Source organism: Periplaneta americana, chromosome 1, assembly GCF_040183065.1.
Source record: "Periplaneta americana isolate PAMFEO1 chromosome 1, P.americana_PAMFEO1_priV1, whole genome shotgun sequence".
Classification (NCBI taxonomy): domain Eukaryota; kingdom Metazoa; phylum Arthropoda; class Insecta; order Blattodea; family Blattidae; genus Periplaneta; species Periplaneta americana.
Window position 1 is genome coordinate 194263411 of NC_091117.1, and position 24713 is coordinate 194288123.

The 24713-nt window shown below is 35.7% G+C and overlaps 1 protein-coding gene across 1 annotated transcript; it reads right to left on the reverse strand.

Moving 5' to 3' along the window:
• Positions 1–24215, reverse strand: LOC138706088 (uronyl 2-sulfotransferase-like). Its single transcript, XM_069835040.1, has 5 exons — positions 23651–24215; positions 6549–6706; positions 5019–5213; positions 4169–4335; positions 1–1116 (listed from the first exon to the last, which is right to left on the reverse strand). Exons 1-5 carry the CDS (start codon positions 24020–24022, stop codon positions 965–967), a joined length of 1044 nt encoding a protein of 347 aa, XP_069691141.1. The 5' UTR covers positions 24023–24215; the 3' UTR covers positions 1–964.
• Between the last annotated feature and the right edge of the window lie 498 nt (positions 24216–24713).

Here is a 24713-nt window from a genome sequence, read left to right on the forward strand (position 1 = left end):
TGTATAACATTGCTTAAAAACAGAATACAAGGTGGAAGTGAAATAACCTTTCAGATTGAAAGGGATGATAGGGTACACGTAAATGAATAGAAAACCTGTATTATGTTTTGTGATTAAATGTGCGGTTAATTAAAAAATTAAGTTTGAAGTTTCAGCATCTGGCAACATTGTTGCTAATACATTCTACACGTGATATAGATATAAGAGATAAACGAAGTCGGTGTGTCTCAGTAGGTGAGCTGATCTCTGCCAAGACGTTGCCACTCACTCACTTCGTGCAATGGCTTAAATTTAGAGGTTTTTAAAATTAAATTTACACGAAAACCGTCCACGCTATTGAAGTACGCCAGAGGGATAAATTATTCTTTATTAGATTTCCTATCGATATGGACAAAAACTACGATCTACTGACAGTAGTTACCGAATAAGAGATTGTTAAACATTTGGGAATAAACTTTTTTTCTGAAAAAAACTATGACCTTTCCACCGATATGATATTATAGTTTTTTTGTTGCTTACAACATGAACTTTTTGCTCTGGAAATCTGCAAGGCTATTTCACTTCCAGCCTGTATATGTAAGTATATTTTGTGCTTCACTCTATATGGCATATGCAGAATATGTGACGTATATAGCGTCCAGATAAATTAAAATATCTGAAAACTTCATTATAATGTCTAATGCACTTACTGTATACTTTGTTCATAAACTGAAATGATTGAAAGTGTCTACTGTATATAGGTAAATTTAAATACTTGAAAAATTGATTATAGTGTTTTAAAGTGGTCTCAGATAAATTCTGTTAAGGAAAAAAAACAGAAATGGTTTAGAAGTGTTCAAGATTTGAATACACGTTCTTCTTAGATACCGGTATCATCTCTTTCCCACTGTTCACTGGAACACTATCATGTGGAGGACATGTGACACTTTAAAAATGAACATTGTCTAGCAGGTGACTTCCATTCTTAGTGAAGCTTAATTTCATTATGTTGCTGCAAGAGCCGAGCTCTTAGCCAATAATAGAAGTCGTATTCAGTGTCTAGAATCTTTTCCAGGTGCTGTCGAGTTTTACGAGATATATGCTGTGGACGTTTTCTGTTCCTGTTGTGATGAGGTTCTGTAAATAAGAAAAACAATAATAATAATAATAATAATAATAATAATAATAATAATAATAATAATAATAATAATAATAGGGTCGAAACTTTACGTGGAAAAAACCCCACAGAAATCCTCAGTGCTTTAAGTGAAGTTTGTGGTGAATTCACAATGGACAGTAGCACAGTTTCTCGTTGGGCTCATCGTTAGGTTAGTTCTCATTACGCAATAAATTATAATTTGTTTGCATGCTTTACATTATAATATAAGTAAAAATGAGCGAAACTTTCTCTCATAGGTTAGTTCTCATTACGCAATAAATTATAATTTGTTTGCATGCTTTACATTATAACATAAGTAAAAATGAGCGAAACGTTCTCTCATAGATTAGTTCTCATTACGCAATAAATTATAATTTGTTTGCATGCTTTACATTATAATATAAGTAAAAATGAGCGAAACTTTCTCTCATAGGTTAGTTCTCATTACGCAATAAATTATAATTTGTTTGCATCAGTGGCGGCTTTTGGGGTAGTGCCAGTGTGCCATGGCACCACCAATGAAAGAAACAAAAAATAATATTCTAAAAAACAGTTGTAATAGTTTATTTCTACGTATTTTATTCGTATTTCATTTGAACGAGCACGCGCACAGATCCGGACGCACTCTTGCAGCGTTTTTCCGAACGTTGGAGCCACTTCGGTGTGGCACTGTCTACGTCCATATAACACTGTACAAAAGGCTACTGATTCTAGTTTATATGCGTTTCTTATGGCAGACTTTGAGCCGAATTCAATTTGACTCAGTAGTTAATATTCCGCCTGCTAGAGCACAGTAATGCAGAAATTTCGCTAGATGGCAGGGTTGTTGGAGACGTTAGGAAGGGAACCATCAACCGCAGACTTGCATGAAAACACAAGTTAAAGTTCCGCGCCAAATGTTAATGTAATGTTTCCAATTCAAAACTAATGCACATAACTTGGATTTGAATGTGTAAATTATTATCCATTTAACTATATTGAATGCAAAAATAGTCATGGTTCTTTTTATAAAGATAAATATTTTTTCATATTATGTAAAACTGTTTGTTAATGTTGTGTAATATTTGTTTTATTTTGCGGCAACTAAATATCGCTACACTGTTGCTATAGTATTGATGCTTTTGCTAACGATACATGAGGTCTGTGCAGGACATGAACATGTGTTATTCAGGCCGCTGCCTTGGATTCATCGGCCTGTTAAATAAAGTGCAAACGTGTTTGTTTATTATCTATATCACTGTTTATCTCGTGTGTCTTGCCAGTAATTTTACTAGTTATAAAAGTTATTTGTATTGGACTAACAATACTGTGAAAGTTTTGCATTATCTGTATCTGTAAATTTCGTTATTAGTTTCGGGAATGTTATTGTAACTGTTACTAGATGCATTATTAACTTACACCTGGTAAAATAGCTGGTTTAATTAATGTGTTTTATTTAACATAATGCAAACGTGAGCTGCGATTATCACTTTCACTAGGGTAATTTGCGTACAACCTTTTTTCATTTTTGGCACCACCACCAGAATGCCTCACAGGCCGCCACTGGTTTGCATGCTTTACATAATAATACAGTGAAACATGTTCAAATCGGAACCTGAATAATCCGGAATCCTGTCTATTTCGGAACAATTTATTGGTCCCGGCGAAATTTGTATCATGTGTAATTTTTCCTGAATAAAACGGAAACTGTCCAACGCGGAAACGGAAACTGTCTGCTACTGTTCAAAACGGAAACAATATTTTGTAACTATATTTTGAAACAGCGTGTAATTTCAAGGAATATACGAAATATGTAGGTCACTAAGATAAAAACAAGTTTTCTTTGCAAAATTCTAGAGGGTACGAGGGTATGTTGGCCTGTCGGTCATAAATTTTATTACCCTGTTGACTAGGCAGTCGAGTCCCTTCAAACATTTTCAATGCTTCACACCCGTATACTGTCATAGCTAGACAGAGCGCAAGTGTAGTGATTTCCAGGTAAAAAAAAAAGTTGCATAAAATGTGGCATTAACATTAAGTGGTGAAGTAAAAGTTATCGAGATAAAGGAAAATTAGAAACAAAGTCTATGTGAAGTAATATTGAAGTACAGTTGTGGAAAACTTAGGTGTGACACTTTAAAAAATAAAGATCATAATGAGTGAGTGGCGTGCAGCCAATATTGGTGACACAAAAGGAACCAGAAAGCAACTGTTTATGTGAAAATAAATGAACTGTTGTGGGAGTGGGTTCTTCATGACCTTTCAAAGAACATGCCGATTTCTGGATCTATCCTGCAAACCAGCTATTGAACTGGGAAAGAAATTAAATAAACCAGAATTCAAGGCTTCTAATAGATGGCTCCTAGTCCAATTAATAATGTGCAGTGATATGCAGTACAATATTAGAGTATAGTGTTAGATATTAAATAGAATGAGATTAGTAAACTTAAGTAATGTTTAATGACTAATGAGTGAGTTACGATAATATTTATATAAAAAATGAGATTTTAATCAAGATGATTCACCAACGTAATAAACGACAGAAAGCTGATTTAATGTGATTAGTGTTAAATGGAATATTTTGTACTTCTTGCAGTTTCCGGTATGCCATTTTGTTTTTCATGTATATGAATGACAAAATATTCCATTTTAATGTCACACCTGAATAATACGGAAACCTGTCCACAACGGAAAAACAATTAGGACCATGTCACTTCCGTCTTGAACAGGTTTCACTGTATACCGGTACGTAAAAATGAACGGAACGTTCTCTCATAGGTTAGCTCTCATTACGCAATAAATTAGAATTTATTTGCATTTTTATATAATAATATACGTAAAAAATTAGCAGAACGTTCTCTCGTAGGTTAGTTCTCATTACGCAATAAATTATAATTTGTTTGCATGCTTTAGATAATATACGTAAAAATAAGCGGAACGTTACGGAGCGAAAATCCCGAAAAACCATGCTGCGTCACTGGTCGAAAGATAATCTGACCGCCCTGTATTTAATTTGTTTTATATTTGTAGTATTTTGAAAGAGCCACTTACCCATCAAGTCTTCGAAGTAAATTGTTTGGATCCCTCGGAAAAAATAAGGGATTTTATTTTCGAGGAGAGCCAAGGTCGCGTTCAATTCTTCCAGAATTCCTACCACAGGAAAGTATCGCTCCACATTGGCTTTCGCTCGTTCCAGAGCTCGCTGATCATTCAGTGCCCTAAAACAAATGTATACTTAACACAATTTTCAATGTAAAAATGGTATTTGTACGAATCCATCACACCTTAATTAAACATTAATTAAATCTACCGTATATACGAGTAGTTTGTACAGGAAAATATCAAGTATATAAATTATTAAATATTATTTTCTTATGGTTGGAGTGACACCACAGTCAAATACTTCTAAATAAATTATAAATTGGAGCTCCACATTAATCGTTCATTGCAACGGATGTAATATTTTCTAAATGTGAAATAGATTCTTCAAACTTAATAACAAATTAACTTTTGTGGAAATTTTATAGAACATGTGATTACAAACTCAAGCGATTCTGAGCTGATCTCTTAGCGAGAAGAAATTTTCTTTCCCTTCATAGAGAAAGATACAGTAGGCATATTTTGTTTATTATTGTCTTGTAACATACTAATCACGTAGTTGCTTCCCGTAATTTATAGACATCTGGTATCAGTTTACAATTTTTACACGGCCATCGTAATTGCGCTCGAGTGGCCAAAGTTTGTATAAGCACTTCTTTTGACATTATTAACATGGTGGAAGAAAAAAAAACTTCTTTATCTGCTCCCATGAGAATGTTTGCTTGTGAGTTAAATTCAGCTGATAATAAAATTGTATTTTATGTATAAAGCAAATGGGTGTCGAAAGAATCTTGATACTCACGAACACCAGTCGTAATGTCCACAGAAGTATGGAATGGTGAGATCATAAATCTTTCCACTCTTAAAGATACACTCTGGATGTTGTAACTGGACGCATTGATCGAAGTTGTTTGTAGAAAATTTTCGAGGCTTAATTGTAGGAACTTTATGCAGATCTGGATTGCGAGGATTCCGAGTAACACGTGCGTAGTAAAATCTGTAATTACAACAAATGAAATTCACCACGGAATTAATATTAGTTATAATAATAATAATAATAATAATAATAATAATAATAATACTTACTTACAAGTGGCTTTTAAGGAACCCGAAGGTTCATTGCCGCCCTGACATAAGGATAATAATAATAATAATAATAATAATAATAATAATAATAATAATAATAATAATAATATTGGTACTATCGTGTATTTTGTTTTCTGCTCCTTTTATTTTTATTGAAATAAGGTGTGATATTGTTATTGTTATTGCAGTAAACAAAATAACATCACAGTCTAGTATATAGGCTACAGCGTGATACACAGTCACGAAATTTGAGTTGATGAGGGTAATAGGAACAATAGACTGTGCCGGTACTGTTTCACATTGTATGTGATGAGGCGATAGTAGCGATCCTAGTGGTTAGCAACTATCTATGGATGCATATTTCATACGTACTGAGCTTCGTGACTATATACTAGACTGTGATAACATCACCATTTTCTGTTATTGTTCTTCTTGTATCATACAGTCATTTCATCTGAAGGATAAAAGTTTAATAGCGATATTTATTTATCTGTTTGCATTAGAAACATGCAATGAACGCTATTATTATTATTATACTTTTATTGAGTTCAATTTCTGCTACACTTATGGCTATTGTCAATAGAATCTCGTTCAGTGTTTATGAACGACTTTAGTTTTAACAATTCCGTTGCTATCCATGCTGATGTCTTGGATACGTCTGCTTCTTGAGCTAACTTTCTTAACGCTTTCTTGGGAGATTTCTTTCCTATAGTCTTTGTCATCAAGTTTTCCTTCAGTTAGAACGCGATTCATACGCCTTTTTCTTTTATTTAAAAGTAACCGGTTTCCTTACATTTTCACTAAATTCTGAATTAACGAATGAAATGGTTATTGAACGCAAGGATATTTCCGCAGAAATATAGCATGCACTTTTTGAAAGATTTTTCTTCATAGGCCTAGTTTTGTATACTATACGTAAGACAAATGAAGATTCGCTGTTGTAATGTGTACTACATTGCCACGAACTGAACTAAACTGCACTGAATGGAAGTCAGATGTACATTAATGCTCTAACCTTGACATCCCTTCAGCCTTTTCTATCAGTCCATACGATGCAACACAAAACCTTCCCACGCTAGATCCAGGGGAAATGTGCACACTCTTTCCTCTGCAGTCACGTTGGATCATAACAGCAAAATGCCGACAGTATTTCTCTCAGTGAAATTTGTTTCTTGTCAACCGGTCTGCACTTTCAATACTGTTGGTAAAGGTATGTGGGAGCTCATTAGTTTAAACATGGATATACCTGGATGCCGCCTTTTCGATGGGATCCCTCACCAGGTTGATGTATGTAGGCGACTGGCGGTCGAACTGACTGAAGTTGAGGAAGTACACGTGACGGTCGAAGGTCACTGGCACAGCTTCGTCACGCACTTTCTGGGTTACCTCCTCTACTAGTTCTTCCTGAAAATGTCAAAAGTTGTAATGTTATTAATCTCGGCACTCTTTGGGCAATGAAGTTCAAAAAGAATAAAATTGTTACTGTATGTAAACTTTGTAACATGGTTATAGTCTCTCATAAAGTAAACTTAGACAATTATATTTATAAGGGAAAATAACACATGTATCATACAAACAAGACGAATACAATAAATTAGCCGACACAGTCTCCCTCCCATGTTAAAATAACAGACTGGCATGTTCCTCACCACTCGCGGCGCTACTGTCGATACTTACTTACTTACAAATGGTTTTTAAGGAACTCGAAGGTTCATTGCCGCCCTCACATAAGCCCACCATTGGTCCCTATCCTGTGTAAGATTAATCCAGTCTCTATCATCATTCCCCACCTCCCTCAACTCCATTTTAATATTATCCTCCCATCTAGTCTCGGCCTTCCCAAAGGTCTTTTTCCTTCCGGCCTCCCAACTAACACTTTATATGCATTTCTGGATTCGCTTATACGTGCTACATGCCCTGCCCATCTCAAACGCCTGAATTTAATGTTCCTATGTCAGGTGAAGAATACAACGCGTGCAGTTCTGCGTTGTGTAACTTTCTCCATTCTCTTGTACAGTAAAACCCCGATTATCCGTCACCCTATTAACCGATTGTCGGATTATCCGACTTTTTTTTTGCTGCAGAAAAAATATGAAGTACTGTACAATATGTTTCTAGGTAGTTTTCCAAAAGGAATGCTTCGCTGTCGGCAACAGAAGTAGTTACTTGTAAAACAGCCATTACCTGCTTTCAAAGAAATTACCTCAAGAACTTTCACAAACTTGTGTACCATTCAGACCCTATCTTTACTATTCGAGTGGCAGTTATGCAAAATGTCTTCCATAAATGTCAAAAGAAAAGTATTGTGTTAATTATCGAAAAAAATTACAAATAGTTTAGAGGTTTGAGAAAGGAGAAACTGTGGTTAATGTTGCTTCAAAGTACGCAAGTACAACTGAAAGCGATTAAAAAAAAAAAAAAGATATATCTCCAACATGAGACTTCTAGTATTCTTATATTTCCACAGACAATCAACCAACAACCCTTGGTTTCAAGAAGCCGTCGTTGACAACCGAACTTTTAGTGCACTCCTGATCCACTACAAAGCACGTTACACACAAGACCATGAAGGAAATCACAAAATTGTAGACCAAAGTATTATGTACTTGATTTATGAAAATCTTTTATGATACGGATTATCCGATTTTTTCGATTAACCGGTCAGTCCACCCCCTTCATTACCACGGATAATAGAGGTTCTACTGTAACTTCATACCTCTTAGCTCCAAATATTTTCCTAAGAACCTTATTCTCAAACACCCTTCCTCTCTCAAAGTGAGAGTCCAAGTTTCACAACCATACAGAACAACCGGTAATATAACGGTTTTATAAATTCTAACTTTCAGATTTTTTGACAGCAGACTGGATGACAAAAGCTTTTCAACCGAATAATAACAGGCATTTCCCATATTTATTCTGCGTTTAATTTCCTCCCGAGTGTCATTTATATTTGTTACTGTTGCTCCAAGATATCTGAATTTTTTCACTTCTTCGAAGGATAAATCTCCAGTTTTTATATTTCCATTTCGTAGAATATTCTGGTAACGAGACATAATCATATACTTTGTCTTTTCGGGGTTTACTTCCACGCTTTACTTGCTTCAAGTAAAATTTCCGTGTTTTCTCTAATTGTAAATAATACGTTAGATAAATAGCATTAGTGAAACAATAATAAACATTAATAGTATGACAGTGATAATGGTAATAATAATAATAATAATAATAATAATAATAATAATAATCTATACTAATAATAAATCTGTAGCCGAAATTTTTCTGGTAATTTTCGATTTTCCAAAAATAATTGGTCCTAACATATATAATTAACCACCCTGAAACCGAAAATCGCTTTTTTGAAATTTTTGTTTGTATGTCTGTCTGTCTGTCTGTCTGTCTGTCTGTCTGTATGTTTGTTACCTTTTCACGTGATAATGGCTGAACGGATTTCGATGAAAATTGGAATATAAATTAAGTTCGTTGTAACTTAGATTTTAGGCTATATGGCATTCAAAATACATTATTTAAAAGGGGGGTTATAAGGGGGCCTGAATTAAATAAATCGAAATATCGCGCTTATTATTGACTTGTGAAAAATTTTACATAACAGAAGTTTCTTTAAAAATAATTTCCGATAAGTTTTATTCCTTGAAAAATTTTGATAGAACTAATATTTAATGAGATAAATGAGTTTTAAAATTAAAATAACTGCCATCTAAGGCCGTGTAATGAATTAAAAAACAAATGACTTCGTCTATAAGGGGCCTTGGACACAACAATCGAAAGCTATGAAAGATAGCCGACAGAGAATGTTTCTGTGTTTGTATGAAGTAATATCGGAAGCTAAATTAACCGATTTGTATAATTAATTAGGTATTATTATTTCACCATTGGAAAGTGTAGTTTCTCTAGATGGACATAATGCTATAATGTTATTACAGTAACTTCTGATATAATATAATATAATATGTAATATTATATAATATAATTTAAGTTATTTGAAGGGTTCAGAACCATAGTGGGCCAAGCACCATTTACTGAATACGTAGAAAACAAGGGTTAAAATTAAGTTATTACCGTAATTCAATGGAAACCTATAACAAGTAAAATAAAATATACACATTAAATCTAAATGATGTCAATCTTCATTAAACTTGGTTGCATGTAATAAAAATTAAGAAACATGTTAAAGGAATTGCCATTGCACGAAATGAGTGTCTCTGGACCAAAATGATCGCATTTTAATTATTTGGATGCAATTTAAATTAAGTAACATATTAAACGATTTATCCTTCTATCAAACACGAATGTTCCCTGGATCAAATGTCCTATTTTAATTACTTTATATTTATTTCTAACGGGTGCAGCGGAGCGCACGGGTACGGCTAGTAATAATAATAATAATAATAATAATAATAATAAATAAAAGTAATAGTAGTAATAATAGAATCATGAAGTAATTATATGCGTAAGCAATAAAATTTTTATTTACATACTAGAAATATTTTGTGTGTGTGCGCGTGCGTGCATGTGTTTTTTTTTTTTTTTTTTTTTTTTTTTTTTTTTTTTTTTTTTTGCGTTTGTATTTTGTGTTTGTATGTAATGACGAACCTATAATCTGTAATAGATTGTACAGGGAATGAATAAATACAATACAATACAATGTAATAATATAATACTGAGAATTCAGATACCAATCACGTAACAGAGGAAGTACTTCGCGAATGTTGATCAGGTTTCTCTTTCTTGCTCTACATTATATGCTACACCTTAAAGCTGTCTGCTACCGGTTTAACAGACTTGAACAGGAAGCGATGTTAAACATGTCACACAAGTTTCCGCTACCGGGTTAATAGACTTTTCGATTTAGTTAAAGAATTGGTGATAACAGTAATACAAGTAATAGTATCGGCAGTACCAGGTATCATGTTTCCAATTACTCAAACAATAAAAATATATAAGTACGCTCAATGTGTAGAAAAATTACCATTGCGGAAGTTAATTGGTTTCCTACCTCTAGTATTGGTTTCAACTTTAGTTATTACGAAAAAAAAAATGCTAACAACCCAGAGAAAAACTGTATCTGCATTATCACTTCAATTTACCATTTTATCCTTAGCTCCACAGCCCATGAATGGCCAAGGCCTACCAGCCGACTACTTCCCTCACATCTACTATAACCTTTAGCAGAGGTGAATGATCATCCAACCAGTGCCAGGATAACGTGTGGTCAGCACGATGATCTGCCCAGTTGTTATAATCGGTTTTCGAAACCGGATTTCGCTACCTAATATTCATTCATTCATAATGTTCTGCCCAAGAGCAGTTCTTTCACTACAAACCCAGCATTCTCCAATCTTTCCTATTTTCTGCCTTTCATTTAGTCTCCGCATAGGATCCATACATCTTAATGTCGCGTATCATCCGATATCTTCTCCTGACCCGAACTTTTCTGCCGTTCACCATTTCTTGCAGTACATCTTCAGTAGGCAGTTCTCCTCACTTAGTGAACCAACCAATTCCTTTTTCTCTTCCTGATCAGTTTCAGCATCATTCTTTTTATTTATTTTTAGTAGGTTATTTTACGACGCTTTATCAACATCTGAGGTTATTTAGCGTCTGAATGAGATGAAGGTGATAATGCCGGTGAAATGAATCCGGGATCCAACACCGAAAGTTACCCAGCATTTGCTCTTATAGGGTTGAGGGAAAATCCCAGAAAAAACCTCAACCAGGTAACTCGCCCCGACCGAGAATCGAACCCGGGCCACCTGGTTTCGCGGCCAGACGCGCTTACCGTTACTCCACAGGTGTGGACGCATCATTCTTTCTTCACCAACTCTTTCCAACACAGATTCATTTCTTATCCTGTTTGTCCATTTCACACGCTCCATTCTTCTCCATATCCACATTTCAAATGCTTTTAGTCGCTTCTTTTCACTTCGTCGTAATGTTCATGTTTCTGCCCCATATAATGCCACACTCCACACAAAGCACTTCACTTGTCTGTTCCTTAGTTCTTTTTTCAGAGTTCCACAGAAGATGATTCTTTTTCTATTAAAAGCTTCCTTTGCCATTGCTATCCTCCTTTTGGCTTCCTGGAAGCAGCTCATGTTACTGCTTATAGTACACTCAAAATATTTGAAGCTGTTCATTTGTTCCGTTGCCTCATTTTGAATTCGGAAGTTTACCTTCTTTGTTTTTCTTCCTATGACCATGGTCTTCGTCTTGTTGGCATTTATCTCCATCCCAAACTGCTCACAGCTGTCATTTATCTCCAGTAGCATATCCCTTAGCAACGTCTCCTATTCTGCTAACAACGACATATCATCAGTGAACGGATTTCGATGAAAATTGGAATATAATTGTAACTTAGATTTTAGGCTATATGGCATTCAAAATACATTATTTGAAAGGGCGGTTATAAGGGGGCCTGAATTAAATAAATCGAAATATCGCGCTTATTATTGACTTCTGTGAAAAATGTTACATAACAGAAGTTTCTTTAAAAATAATTTCCGATAAGTTTTATTCCTTGAAAATTTTTGATAGAACTGATATTTAATGAGATAAATGAGTTTTAAAATTAAAATAACTGCCATCTAAGGCCGTGTAGTGAATTAAAAAACAAATGACTTCGTCTATAAGGGGCCTTGGACAGCAACAATCGAAAGCTATGAAAGATAGCCGACAGAGAATGTTTCTGTGTTTGTATGAAGTAATATCGGAAGCTAAATTAACCGATTTGTATAATTAATTATTATTATTTCATCATTGGAAAGTGTAGTTTCTCTAGATGGACATAATGCTATAATGTTATTACAGTAACTTCTGATATAATATAATATAATATAATATAATATGTAATATTATATAATATAATTTAAGTTATTTGAAGGGTTCAGAACCATAGTGGGCCAAGCACCATTTACTGAATCCGTAGAAAACAAGGGTTAAAATTAAGTTATTACCATAATTCAATGGAAACCTATAACAAGTAAAATAAAATATACACATTAAATCTAAATGATGTCAATCTTCATTAAACTATGGTTGCATGTAATAAAAATTAAGAAACATGTTAAAGGAATTAACCGACATATCATCAGTGAATTTTATACACTTTATTCTTCTTCGTCCTGCTGCCACTCCTCCCATGTTCCGAAAACAGTTCTTCACTAAATCCTCCAAGTAGATGTTTGAACAGAGTAGGTGATAAAGGGCATCCTTGCCGTACTCCTCTCCTTATTTCACATCCTTCTGACATCGTAGGCTATAGCTCCTCAAATTAACATTAAGTATCACTGTATTGCATTATTGTACCGGGAAGTGTTTAATACGAGGCGCATCCAGAAAGTAAGTTTCCCTATTTAAAAAAAAAAAGAACGCACACTTTCAGGAAAACATTTATTGGCAACAGGTACAGCAATGTTTCAGCTATTTTTCAACATAGCCACCATCAGAAATGAGACACTTCTCGTATCGTGGGATCAACTTTTGTATTCCTCTGTCGTAGAACTCTGCCGCCTGTGAATGGAACCAGCGTGTGACAGACGTCTTCAGCTCTTCGTCGTTGCCAAAACGCTCACCGGAGGACAGGAATTTCTTGAGGTGCAAGAAAACGTGAAAATCGCTGGGAGCAAGATCAGGACTGTGGGGTGGCTGATCAAACAACTCCCAGCCAAATTCCGTCAAAACAGCTGCTGTGCGCCGAGCCGTATGTGGACGAGCATTGTCATGGAGGAGCACAACACCTGCAGTAAGCATTCCACGCCTCTTGTTTTGAATGGCACGTCGCAATTTTCGCAGTGTTTCACAGTAACGGTCAGCGTTCACTGTTTCACCTCTTGGAAGGAAGTCAATGAGCAGAATGCCCTTCCTGCCCCAGAACATCGTGCACATCACTTTCCGTACCGACAGCGTCTGTTTGAATTTCGTCCTGACCGGAGATCCACTATGCCGCCAATGCATTGACTGCTGCTTGGTTTCCGGGGTGAAGTGCGAAATCCAAGTCTCATCGCCCGTGACGATCCTGTCGAGGAACTCGTCGCCGTCATCGTGATACCGTTGAAGAAATGTCAGTGCTGCTCCTAAACGTTCATTTTGTGTTCGGGTGTGTGTCAGGTTTTTCGGCACACACTTTTTTGAACAGCGGGTGCTTAGTGACAATCTCATGCAACAAGGATCGCGATATCTGCGGAAAATGGCTGCTCAGCTCCGTAATCGTGAAGCGACGGTTCTCCATGATGCACTGCCGCACCAGCTCAACACGATCATCATTGATGAGGGACGGTCGCCCACTGCGCTCTTCATCATGGACACTTTGACGACCTTCGGAAAACTGCCTACACCAGCGACGCACCATCTGCTTATAGTACTCATGATGTTCGGCCCATAGACCTGACAGAGCTGCCGATGAATTTCAATTGGCGCAATGCTTTGTGCATTAAAGAACTTTATCACCGACCGAACCTCGCAGGCGGCGGGAGAAGGAATAAGAGCTTCCATTTCGGACCACTGCTGCCACGCTACTGGCACCAGGCGGGACCTGTTCAGCTGGCATATGACTGATACGTCGTAGATCTGTTACGCATGCGCAATTGACACTGCTAATTACGTTTACTATCAAGGGGAAAAAATCGGGAAACTTACTTTCTAGATGCGCCTCGTATTATAAAATAATAAATATCGATTTCAAGACAATAGTAGTAGGAGAGTTATGGTAGCAATAGTAGTAATAGTGGAAGTATTTTATTTAGGGATGCTTGCAACTGCAGACGTTATTTGGCGTCTAAATTCAACGCAAGCAATAAACGGCTGACGGTTCTTCTATGTAATGTAAATCTACGACACGGAAGCCATATCCGCGATAAGGAGGTCTGGTTTCAACGTTCCGGCTATATCAATTCGCAGAATACAAGATTATGGTCGTTTGATAGTCCTCACAATTTACATGCCACACCACTACATGCAGAAAAGCAGAGTTTTGGTTTGCATTTCTAGATGCCGCGTCGCATTGTTGATCCAGTTTTCTTTAATGGAACGATCAATAGTGAATCTTATTGCTCTCACATTATGCATATTTCATTTGTCAACTTTAAACTGAAATCAAATACGCATGATTCCAACAAGACAGCGCCATTTCACACACTGCTGACATCTCTACAACTGAGATTTTTTTTAGAACACATCATCTCTGAAAATCTATGGCTCCCACGCTCTCCGGATCTCACATCAGCAGACGCTTATCTATGGGGAGTTGCAAAGTGTGCAGTATATTTAAATCACCCACTATATTATACTTTATGAGTCCAACTACAAGCTGTAATAACCGCATATTATGGGGAGCATTTCAAAACAAGAATCGGTGGAAGTGTTTGAAATAAATTTAAACTGGTCCAGTCATTCACTAATGCTGGTGGACACTACTGTCAACATTATTATAAGTTCACAGCTACTTTACAAACACTCAGTATTATTAATAAATTATGATTATGAATTATGGTCGTGTACTACAGACATTACGTTACATAATCACAAAGACCACAAAATTAATTCTTTGATTGGTTCTTTCAGCGTTGGTAGTCATATTAAGTGCTTCGTTCCTAAATGCCAAATAAAATTGCTGTTAACTGCGGCTTTTCAGCAGTGTACTAGCGATAAACGAGACTTAACTACTACTAGAAAAGGAGATGCAGTATTTTCCCAAGTGTACAAAATATGTACAGGGACATCATTTTATTTTTACTAACATTTTAATATTAACCTGTCTATACCTTTAGAGAACCGGAAACACCGCTTGCTCCCCCCTCCAAGACTGGAGTTCGATGATACTGGCGTAAAACACAAATCACTCTACTAGGTATAGGAAGAAAGAAAATTAGTTCATCCATTTACGTAAACTAGGAAATATCGCGATTTTGAGTTTGATAATTTTCATTAGGTTTTTCTTTAATGAAAGTACAGTACTGTATTAAGAATAAGTGTTTTTACTCACGAAGTGAGTTATCCATGCGAACGTATTCATTATGCGGTGTAGGCTATATTATACTGTCTACAGCACATTAGCGTACAATATAGAGAAAGAAGTTGAATTGAAAAATAATCATAATATGAATATTTAAACACAATTTTGAAAATGGTGGCCGTTCATTTCGTTACAGGCTTCAGTTCTTTTGTGCATATTATCGCACTATAGACTATTGCATCTAATTCTAATTGCCAGTTTCGTCCTTCGTACTACTAACTCATGTTGAAATAATTCTATACCTACTCTACGTACTGTGAATTGAATCTTCACTTCTGCCCGACCCGAAAATATAAAATTACTCAGACATGCTATCTACTGTCCGTCCAAGTGGTTATGCCGCATGATTGTAGAAAGAGAGGAAATCACGTGACAGTTAATTACTTAACGAGGCCCTTTTATTTAAGTTAAATTAAACAGCTGTATAATATTACGTAAACGCCCAATTCCTAAGAGAAATTAATGTTTTCAGAAAAGAGCTAAGACAGCCCAGCTTTTACAGAGGGGCGAGCAGAAGCAGGTGGGGGAAATCGGGATGCGACGTAGGCAAACGGACAGTACCTGTGCGAAAATATGATTCAATATTGAAAGCTCTTTCGTCACTGGAAAACGCGAACATATTTCTGGAACGTACTATACTCAGTAACTCAGTACTGCTTACTATCTGCTGTCTTGGCTCTGTGTGGAGTTGGAACTTCATTAGTAGAAGGGGTGGGAGTGAAGTACATTCAAAAACTCAGGTACAATAAAAATTGAAGTAAAAATAAAATGATGTCCCTGTACAATTATTGTGACGAAACAAATGTAGAATCAGAATGGTGTGGATAATGAAACTACTCCAAAGGAACGTGTTATCTTTGTAAATCTAAAGCTACCATATATAACGAAACAACTGTAGAATCAGAATGATTTGGGTGACTATTACACTTTTACTACGTCATACTACTTTTGACCAATAAAACGGTACGAAAGGACGTCTTTCAACCAATCATGGCTGCTAATCGCACAATTTTATCGCGTCCCTAGCATTTGTTTAATTTTATCGCGTCCCTAGCATTTGTTTAATTTTATCGCGTCCCTAGCATTTGTTTATTTTTATCACTACCCTAGCATTTGTTTCTTTGTTTGCCAACATTTCAAACTGAACTGGTCTGGACGTCAAAAAACAGAAAATTACAAACCACTCCAGTCGATGTACAGCACTTTCAAATATGACTCACATTGGCATTCAAGAACAAGAATTAATAAAGGTCACTCGTCATAGCTATGCATCTTCCCTGAAACCCTATTTACAAATAAATGAAGAGCACCATTCGGAAATCCTGAATAAGTTCAGGGATACACCATATACATCACAGAGTTCACTTCTTTTACGCACACGTCCAATATAACATCAACTGAATCACCAATCACTAAAACATTGAAATTTGAAAATTGTACCTACTTTCAATAATCTTTTAAAATTATTCATGTTTATTTTTTATTTCATCACATTAATTAAAATGTTTCTTGTTTATTTCATCATCCTAATTATAACTTTTCTAACACTCGTTTATATTATTTAGGTTATGTTATAGCTTCTGCTATATGATATTATGAATAGTCACGTATCAGAGATTGTTTAATACTAAGATTTATTGAAAATCATCTGTCAAGTGACGTTGATTACTGGGATCGGGATAAATGAAGTGGAATGCAACTGTTTTAATAAAAATGAAACTGAATCAACAAATCCTTCTTGTCCAGTACCGATAACCGTCCACAGAGTTCAATGAAGATTCCATAGTTGGCACAACTCATGAGAAAACAGCTATTCATAACACACTACCGCCATCTACTAGCGTAATATTTATAATATTGAGATGGTACAAATTTGAAGACAGTTTTGTATTTTCGTAAGTCAATTAATATTTTATTGTATTAGAGTACTTCGTTACTTCTAATATTTATATACTTTCTTCTAATCGTGTAATAGTCAATTAAATCCCACCCGAGTTTTGATTTTCTCTAGATAAATCAAAACCTCTAGTGAGATTACTGTTGATAAAACTACTCGAAAAGAACGTGTTGTCATTATGATTACGAAACAACTGTAGAATCAGAATGGCGTGAATAATGAAACTACTCGAAGGGAACGTGTTCTCATTTTGATAACGAAACAACTGTAGAATCAGAATGGCGTGGATAATGAAACTACTCGAAAGGGACATGTTATTTTTGTGATAACGAAACAACTGTAGAATCAGAACGGCGTGGATAATGAAACTACTCGAAAGGAACATGTTATTTTTGTGATAACGAAACAACTGTAGAATCAGAACGGCGTGGATAATGAAACTACTCGAAAGGAACATGTTATTTTTGTGATAACGAAACAACTGTAGAATCAGAATGGCGTGGATAATGAAACTACTCGAAGGGAACGTGTTCTCATTGTGATAACGAAACAACTGTAGAATCAGAATGGTGTGGATAATGAAACTACTCGAAAGGAACATGTTATTTTTGTGATAACGAAACAACTGTAGAATCAGAATGGCGTGGGTAATGAAACTACTCGAAAGGAACATGTTATTTTTGTGATAACGAAACAACTGTAGAATCAGAATGGCGTGGATAATGAAACTACTCGAAAGGAACATGTTATTTTTGTGATAACGAAACAACTGTAGAATCAGAATGGCGTGGATAATGAAACTACTCGAAAGGAACATGTTATTTTTGTGATAACGAAACAACTGTAGAATCAGAATGGCGTGGATAATGAAACTACTCGAAAGGAACGTGTTATTTTTGTGATAACGAAACAACTGTAGAATAAGAATGGCGTGGATAATGAAACTACTCGAAAGGAACATGTTATTTTTGTGATAACGAAACAACTGTAGAATCAGAATGGCGTGGATAATGAAACTACTCGAAAGGAATACGTTATTTTTGTGATAACGAAACAACTGTAGGATCAGAATGGCGTGGATAATGAAACTACTCGAAAGGAACATATTATTTTTGTGACAACGAAACAACTGTAGAATCAGAATGGCGTGGATAATGAAACTACTCGAAAGGAACATATTATTTTTGTGATAACGAAATAACTGTAGAATCAGAATGGCGTGGATAATGAAGCTACTTGAAAGGAACATGTTGTCTTTGTGATAACGAAACAACTGTAGAATCAGATGGCGTGGGTAATGAAACTACTTGAAAGGAACATGTCTTTGTGATAACGAAACAACTGTAGAATCAGAATGGCATGGGTAATGAAGCTACTTGAAAGGAACATGTTGTCTTTGTGATAACGAAACAACTGTAGAATCAGAATGGCGTGGATAATGAAACTACTTGAAAGGAACATGTTGTCTTTGTGATAACGAAACAACTGTAGAATCAGAATGGCGTGGATAATGAAGCTACTTGAAAGGAACATGTTGTCTTTGTGATAACGAAACAACTGTAGAATCAGAATGGCGTGGGTAATGAAACCACTTGAAAGGAACATGTCTTTGTGATAACGAAACAACTGTAGAATCAGAATGGCGTGGGTAATGAAGCTACTTGAAAGGAACATGTTGTCTTTGTGATAACGAAACAACTGTAGAATCAGAATGGCGTGGATAATGAAACTACTTGAAAGGAACATGTTGTCTTTGTGATAACGAAACAACTGTAGAATCAGAATGGCGTGGGTAATGAAACCACTTGAAAGGAACATGTTGTCTTTGTGATAACGAAACAACTGTAGAATCAGAATGGCGTGGGTAATGAAACCACTTGAAAGGAACATGTCTTTATGATAACGAACAACTGTAGAATCAGAATGGCTTGGGTAATGAAACTACTTGAAAGGAACATGTATTTGTGATAACGAAACAACTGTAGAATCAGAATGGCGTGGGTAATGAAACTACTTGAAAGGAACATGTCTTTGTGATAACGAAACAACTGTAGAATCAGAATGGCGTGGATAATGAAACTACTTGAAAGGAACATGTTGTCTTTGTGATAACGAAACAACTGTAGAATCAGAATGGCGTGGGTAATGAAACCACTTGAAAGGAACATGTTGTCTTTGTGATAACGAAACAACTGTAGAATCAGAATGGCGTGGGTAATGAAACCACTTGAAAGGAACATGTCTTTATGATAACGAACAACTGTAGAATCAGAATGGCGTGGGTAATGAAACTACTTGAAAGGAACATGTCTTTGTGATAACGAAACAACTGTAGAATCAGAATGGCGTGGGTAATGAAACTACTTGAAAGGAACATGTCTTTGTGATAACGAAACAACTGTAGAATCAGAATGGCGTGGGTAATGAAGCTACTTGAAAGGAACATGTTGTCTTTGTGATAACGAAACAACTGTAGAATCAGAATGGCGTGGATAGTGAAACTACTCGAAGGGAACGTGTTGTCTTTGTGATAACGAAACAACTGTAGAATCAGAATGGCGTGGATAATGAAACTACTCGAAAGGAACATATTATTTTTGTGATAACGAAACAACTGTAGAATCAGAATGGCGTGGATAATGAAACTACTCGAAAGGAACATGTTATTTTTGTGATAACGAAATAACTGTAGAATCAGAATGGCGTGGATAATGAAGCTACTTGAAAGGAACATGTTGTCTTTGTGATAACGAAACAACTGTAGAATCAGAATGGCGTGGGTAATGAAACCACTTGAAAGGAACATGTCTTCGTGATAACGAAACAACTGTAGAATCAGAATGGCATGGGTAATGAAGCTACTTGAAAGGAACATGTTGTCTTTGTGATAACGAAACAACTGTAGAATCAGAATGGCGTGGATAATGAAACTACTTCAAAGGAACATGTTGTCTTTGTGATAACGAAACAACTTTAGAATCAGAATGGCGTGGATAATGAAGCTACTTGAAAGGAACATGTTGTCTTTGTGATAACGAAACAACTGTACAATCAGAATGGCGTGGGTAATGAAACCACTTGAAAGGAACATGTCTTTGTGATAACGAAACAACTGTAGAATCAGAATGGCGTGGGTAATGAAGCTATTTGAAAGGAACATGTTGTCTTTGTGATAACGAAACAACTGTAGAATCAGAATGGCGTGGATAATGAAACTACTCGAAGGGAACGTGTTGTCTTTGTGATAACGAAACAACTGTAGAATCAGAATGGCGTGGATAATGAAGCTACTTGAAAGGAACATGTTGTCTTTGTGATAACGAAACAACTGTAGAATCAGAATGGCGTGGGTAATGAAACCACTTGAAAGTAACATGTCTTTATGATAACGAACAACTGTAGAATCAGAATGGCGTGGGTAATGAAACTACTTGAAAGGAACATGTCTTTGTGATAACGAAACAACTGTAGAATCAGAATGGCGTGGGTAATGAAACTACTTGAAAGGAACATGTCTTTGTGATAACGAAACAACTGTAGAATCAGAATGGCGTGGGTAATGAAGCTACTTGAAAGGAACATGTTGTCTTTGTGATAACGAAACAACTGTAGAATCAGAATGGCGTGGATAATGAAACTACTCGAAGGGAACGTGTTGTCTTTGTGATAACGAAACAACTGTAGAATCAGAATGGCGTGGGTAATGAAACCACTTGAAAGGAACATGTCTTTGTGATAACGAAACAACTGTAGAATCAGAATGGCATGGGTAATGAAGCTACTTGAAAGGAACATGTCTTTGTGATAACGAAACAACTGTAGAATCAGAATGGCGTGGATAATGAAACTACTTGAAAGGAACATGTTGTCTTTGTGATAACGAAACAACTGTAGAATCAGAATGGCGTGGGTAATGAAGCAACTTGAAAGGAACATGTTGTCTTTGTGATAACGAAACAATTGTAGAATCAGAATGGCGTGGGTAATGAAACTACTTGAAAGGAACGTGTTGTCTTTGTGGTAACGAAACAACTGTACAATCAGAAATGCGTGGGTAATGAAACTACTCGAAAGAAACGTGTTGTCATTGTGATAACAAAACAACTGCAGAATCAGAATGACATGGATAACGAAACTAATTTTAGAATCATAATGACGTGGGTAACGAAACTACTCGAAAGAAACGTGGTTTATTCTAATAATGAAACAACTTTAGAATCAGAATAACACTCGAACGAAACGTGTTGTCATTGTTATAATGTAGAATCAGAATGACATGGGCAATGAAATTACTCGAAAAAAACGTGTTGTCATTGTGATAATGAAATAAGTCTAGAATTAGAATGGCATGGGTAACGAAGCTACACGAAACCATTAGAATGACGGAGTTGTGAAATTACTCTAAGAAAATATATCGGCATGGTGATAATGCAAGAATTGTAAGATCACGATGACAAAAGTAACTAACTACTCGTGAAAGAGTTGTTGGCAAGGTCATAACGAAACTATTTTAACTTTGAAATGATGTGGTTAACAAATTTCATCAGGAAAAAGAAAATTCGCTAGCAGATTCTAATAAAAAGCTCTGTGCTCGATTTTTGCATTAAATTGCAAGAGTTCTGATATCACAGTACAGTGCAGCAATGAACAGAATACTATAAGCCTATGAGTCGGGTAAAAAAAGGTGGGCAGTGCATTACATTTAGGTTCCCTCTGTCTATGTAATTCATCTTCACTTTGCAGTCTTTAAACGGTCTGTATGTAAATCTAAAGCTACCATATATAAATAATTACATACACAAATAGAGAAAACGTTTAGCTCTTCACCACAAATGTTATAGGACTTATCGTTGATTGTAAGAAATTCATAAAGCTGAAAATGTCAAGAGCGGTGTTAAATAAAAACAAAAAAAGAAAAATCATATTCGGCTTATACAGGGTGATTCATGAGAAGTTACTGACACGGAGCTTATTTCCGAAGACATTTTGAGCAAAAAAGTCATATAAACATGGATCCTCTTCACAATATTTTCGGAGTTACGCTATTTTGAAGTTATTTGTAAAATAACTTTTTTTATTTAGTTTTAAGGGTAAAAGAATATTACAAATAGAGAATGAACTATTGAGAAATACAATTTCTTTGATTGGCTAGTTTCTGAAGCTAAAAATGTGTTACTAATTCCTTAGTTTCATTGTACAGATTCTTTTTTTTTTTTTTTCGATTTTTAACTAACAATTACGTTATTCTTACGCACTTATCACAACAATTGTTACAAGTCACATGACTTCTAGCAACTTGATTCTTTATAGTTCCTAATGTACAGTTTTAAAGAGTTTACAAGAGTGGCATGATTTGTAACAATTGTTGTGATAAGTACGTAACAAAAATGTAATTTTGTAGTTAAAAATAAAAAAAAAATCTGTACAAACCAACTATGGAATTTACAACATATTTTTAGCTTCAGAACACTAGTCAATTAATAGTAATATGGGTTACAAGAGAAGTATGTTGAAGTCTTCATGTCCGAGGAAAAGTTTGAAAAAGCGAAACGTAGTTGAGCTTTTTTAATTTCCGAGAATTGAAAGAAAACAAACCACTCGTCTATCGTACATTATTTACATACCTGAAAGAAGAATTTCTAATTAGTTGCAATGAAATCTCCATCTTGGTTTCTGTTCAATGACGGTAAATTTGCAAAACAAAAATATCTATCTTCAACATTGTTGCTTTAAAATGTTTTCTGTGTTTACTATACTCCAGCAGGCTATGATATACGTCTGTCTTTTTTTTTCCCAGTCTATGATGAGTCTGGAATCTTGTTGATTTTTTCGCGGCTTCCTTAATGTTACTTGCATCACGAATGCCGTAACTTTAGTGGAGTTGTAGAGTATATTTAATTTTTGCGAATATTTAAAAACAATAATTAACAGTGCAATTTAGGTGAAATTGCAGTGGTAAGTTTCCAATTTATAATTATTACTATATTGAACGTCTCTAAAAATAATATGTTAAAAGCCTAAAGCAGTAAAATCAATATGTCACTTAAGCGGTAAGAAGAGGGAAATTGTTATGTGTGTTAGGTTGGGAATACTGAATGTGAAATTTTAGACTTTCCGCGGATTGGTTTTGTGCGGAAACCAAGCAAATACGCATGATCTCGCACAAAGAAATGATACTTCTTAATAGTTCATTCTCTATTTGTATTATTCTCTTACCCTTAAAAGTAAATAAAAAAAGGTATTTTACAAATAATTTAAAATTAGTGTAATTCCGAAAATATTGTGAAGAGGACCCATGTTTACATGATAATTTTTGCTCTGAATGTCTTCGGAAATAAGCTCCGTAAATGGCGGTAACTCCTCATGAATCACCCTGTATATTGTACAAAATTATTTGACTACATATAATTTAAATTGACACCTGTACCTGTTGTGTCCTGTTGAGTTTTCTGGCATTTCCTCCCGGAAGACGAATGTGTCGGAAACCGTTCCTTCCCTGGAGCCACTGCATGAGAAGCACCAGCATTTCACTACCAGATTTTGGAACTCTGTTGAAGAACAACACGTGGTCACTCAGTTCTGTCACACTTTGCCTTAGCTCTGCCAAGGATTTGGTCACTTTACGAAACGACGATGGAGACGTCACTACAGGCAAATTAGAAAATGTCGCCATGGTAACCAGGGAACGATTGTACTTCTTCGTCGGTGTTTGAGTTGTTAATATTAAAGTCCCGGCCCCTGCCATCACTGTCAGGAAAAGTAAAACCCACGGACAAGTACGTCTTCTTGATGGAGTCATGATCGAGTACTGACATCATCCATAATCTTTCTCGGATTACGCCGTAACAACCGAAGGTGAGGAGTAGTGAACCAGAACGTGCTATCGTATCGTGGCGAGATGCTTGCAGTCTCAGCTGTGCATGCTAAAGGTGTTGCAGGTCTATTTGTAGGTCACGATGACGGTTGGTTGTATCACGACTAGCTTAAATGAAAGTGGCTGCTTGACTGTTGAAGTCTCTCTTTCTAAGCTCGAGGGTATTCGAGTCACGTGGTGCTGTAGTCTTACTATTACTTTTAATATAAAATTACATTTTGATATTCTGGCCGTTTCCTGCCAAATTAAGACGTGTTCTTCGATGAAATGTGTAATGGGATGTCTTCAATATTGTTTCTCTATTGCATTTCACTGGAAACGAATTGTTTAAGGCATTGCTCGAATTTCAAGTTCTAGAGAAATTGATAAGATGGTTTAGATATCCGTGGCAATAAATCCGTACTATTATTTTTCTCGCGGTATATGGCATTCAAATCACTCTAACCTATCTGATAATTTTTTTCCCCTTTTCTTAACTGCAAATGAGCACAAACGCTACTTAGGTGTACATTTTTCTGACATTTTGTATATTCGGTTCCCTAACCGTTTCAAATGTATATTTTTTTCCTTTTAGATGTGTTTCCAAATTATATGTAGTACGCTTTGTCAAATCTGG

What these genes read in the sequence shown, in the direction of transcription:
- LOC138706088 (XM_069835040.1), bottom strand. Translation starts at nt 24,022, where the DNA reads ATGACTCCATCAAGAAGACGTACTTGTCCGTGGGTTTTACTTTTCCTG. An exon ending in ATCGAAAAGGCGGCATCCAG is followed by an intron (nt 5,214 to 6,548) that starts GTATATCCATGT and finishes TTGTAATTACAG; the next exon opens with ATTTTACTACGCACGTGTTA. An exon ending in TTACTTCGAAGACTTGATGG is followed by an intron (nt 1,117 to 4,168) that starts GTAAGTGGCTCT and finishes TCTTATTTACAG; the next exon opens with AACCTCATCACAACAGGAAC.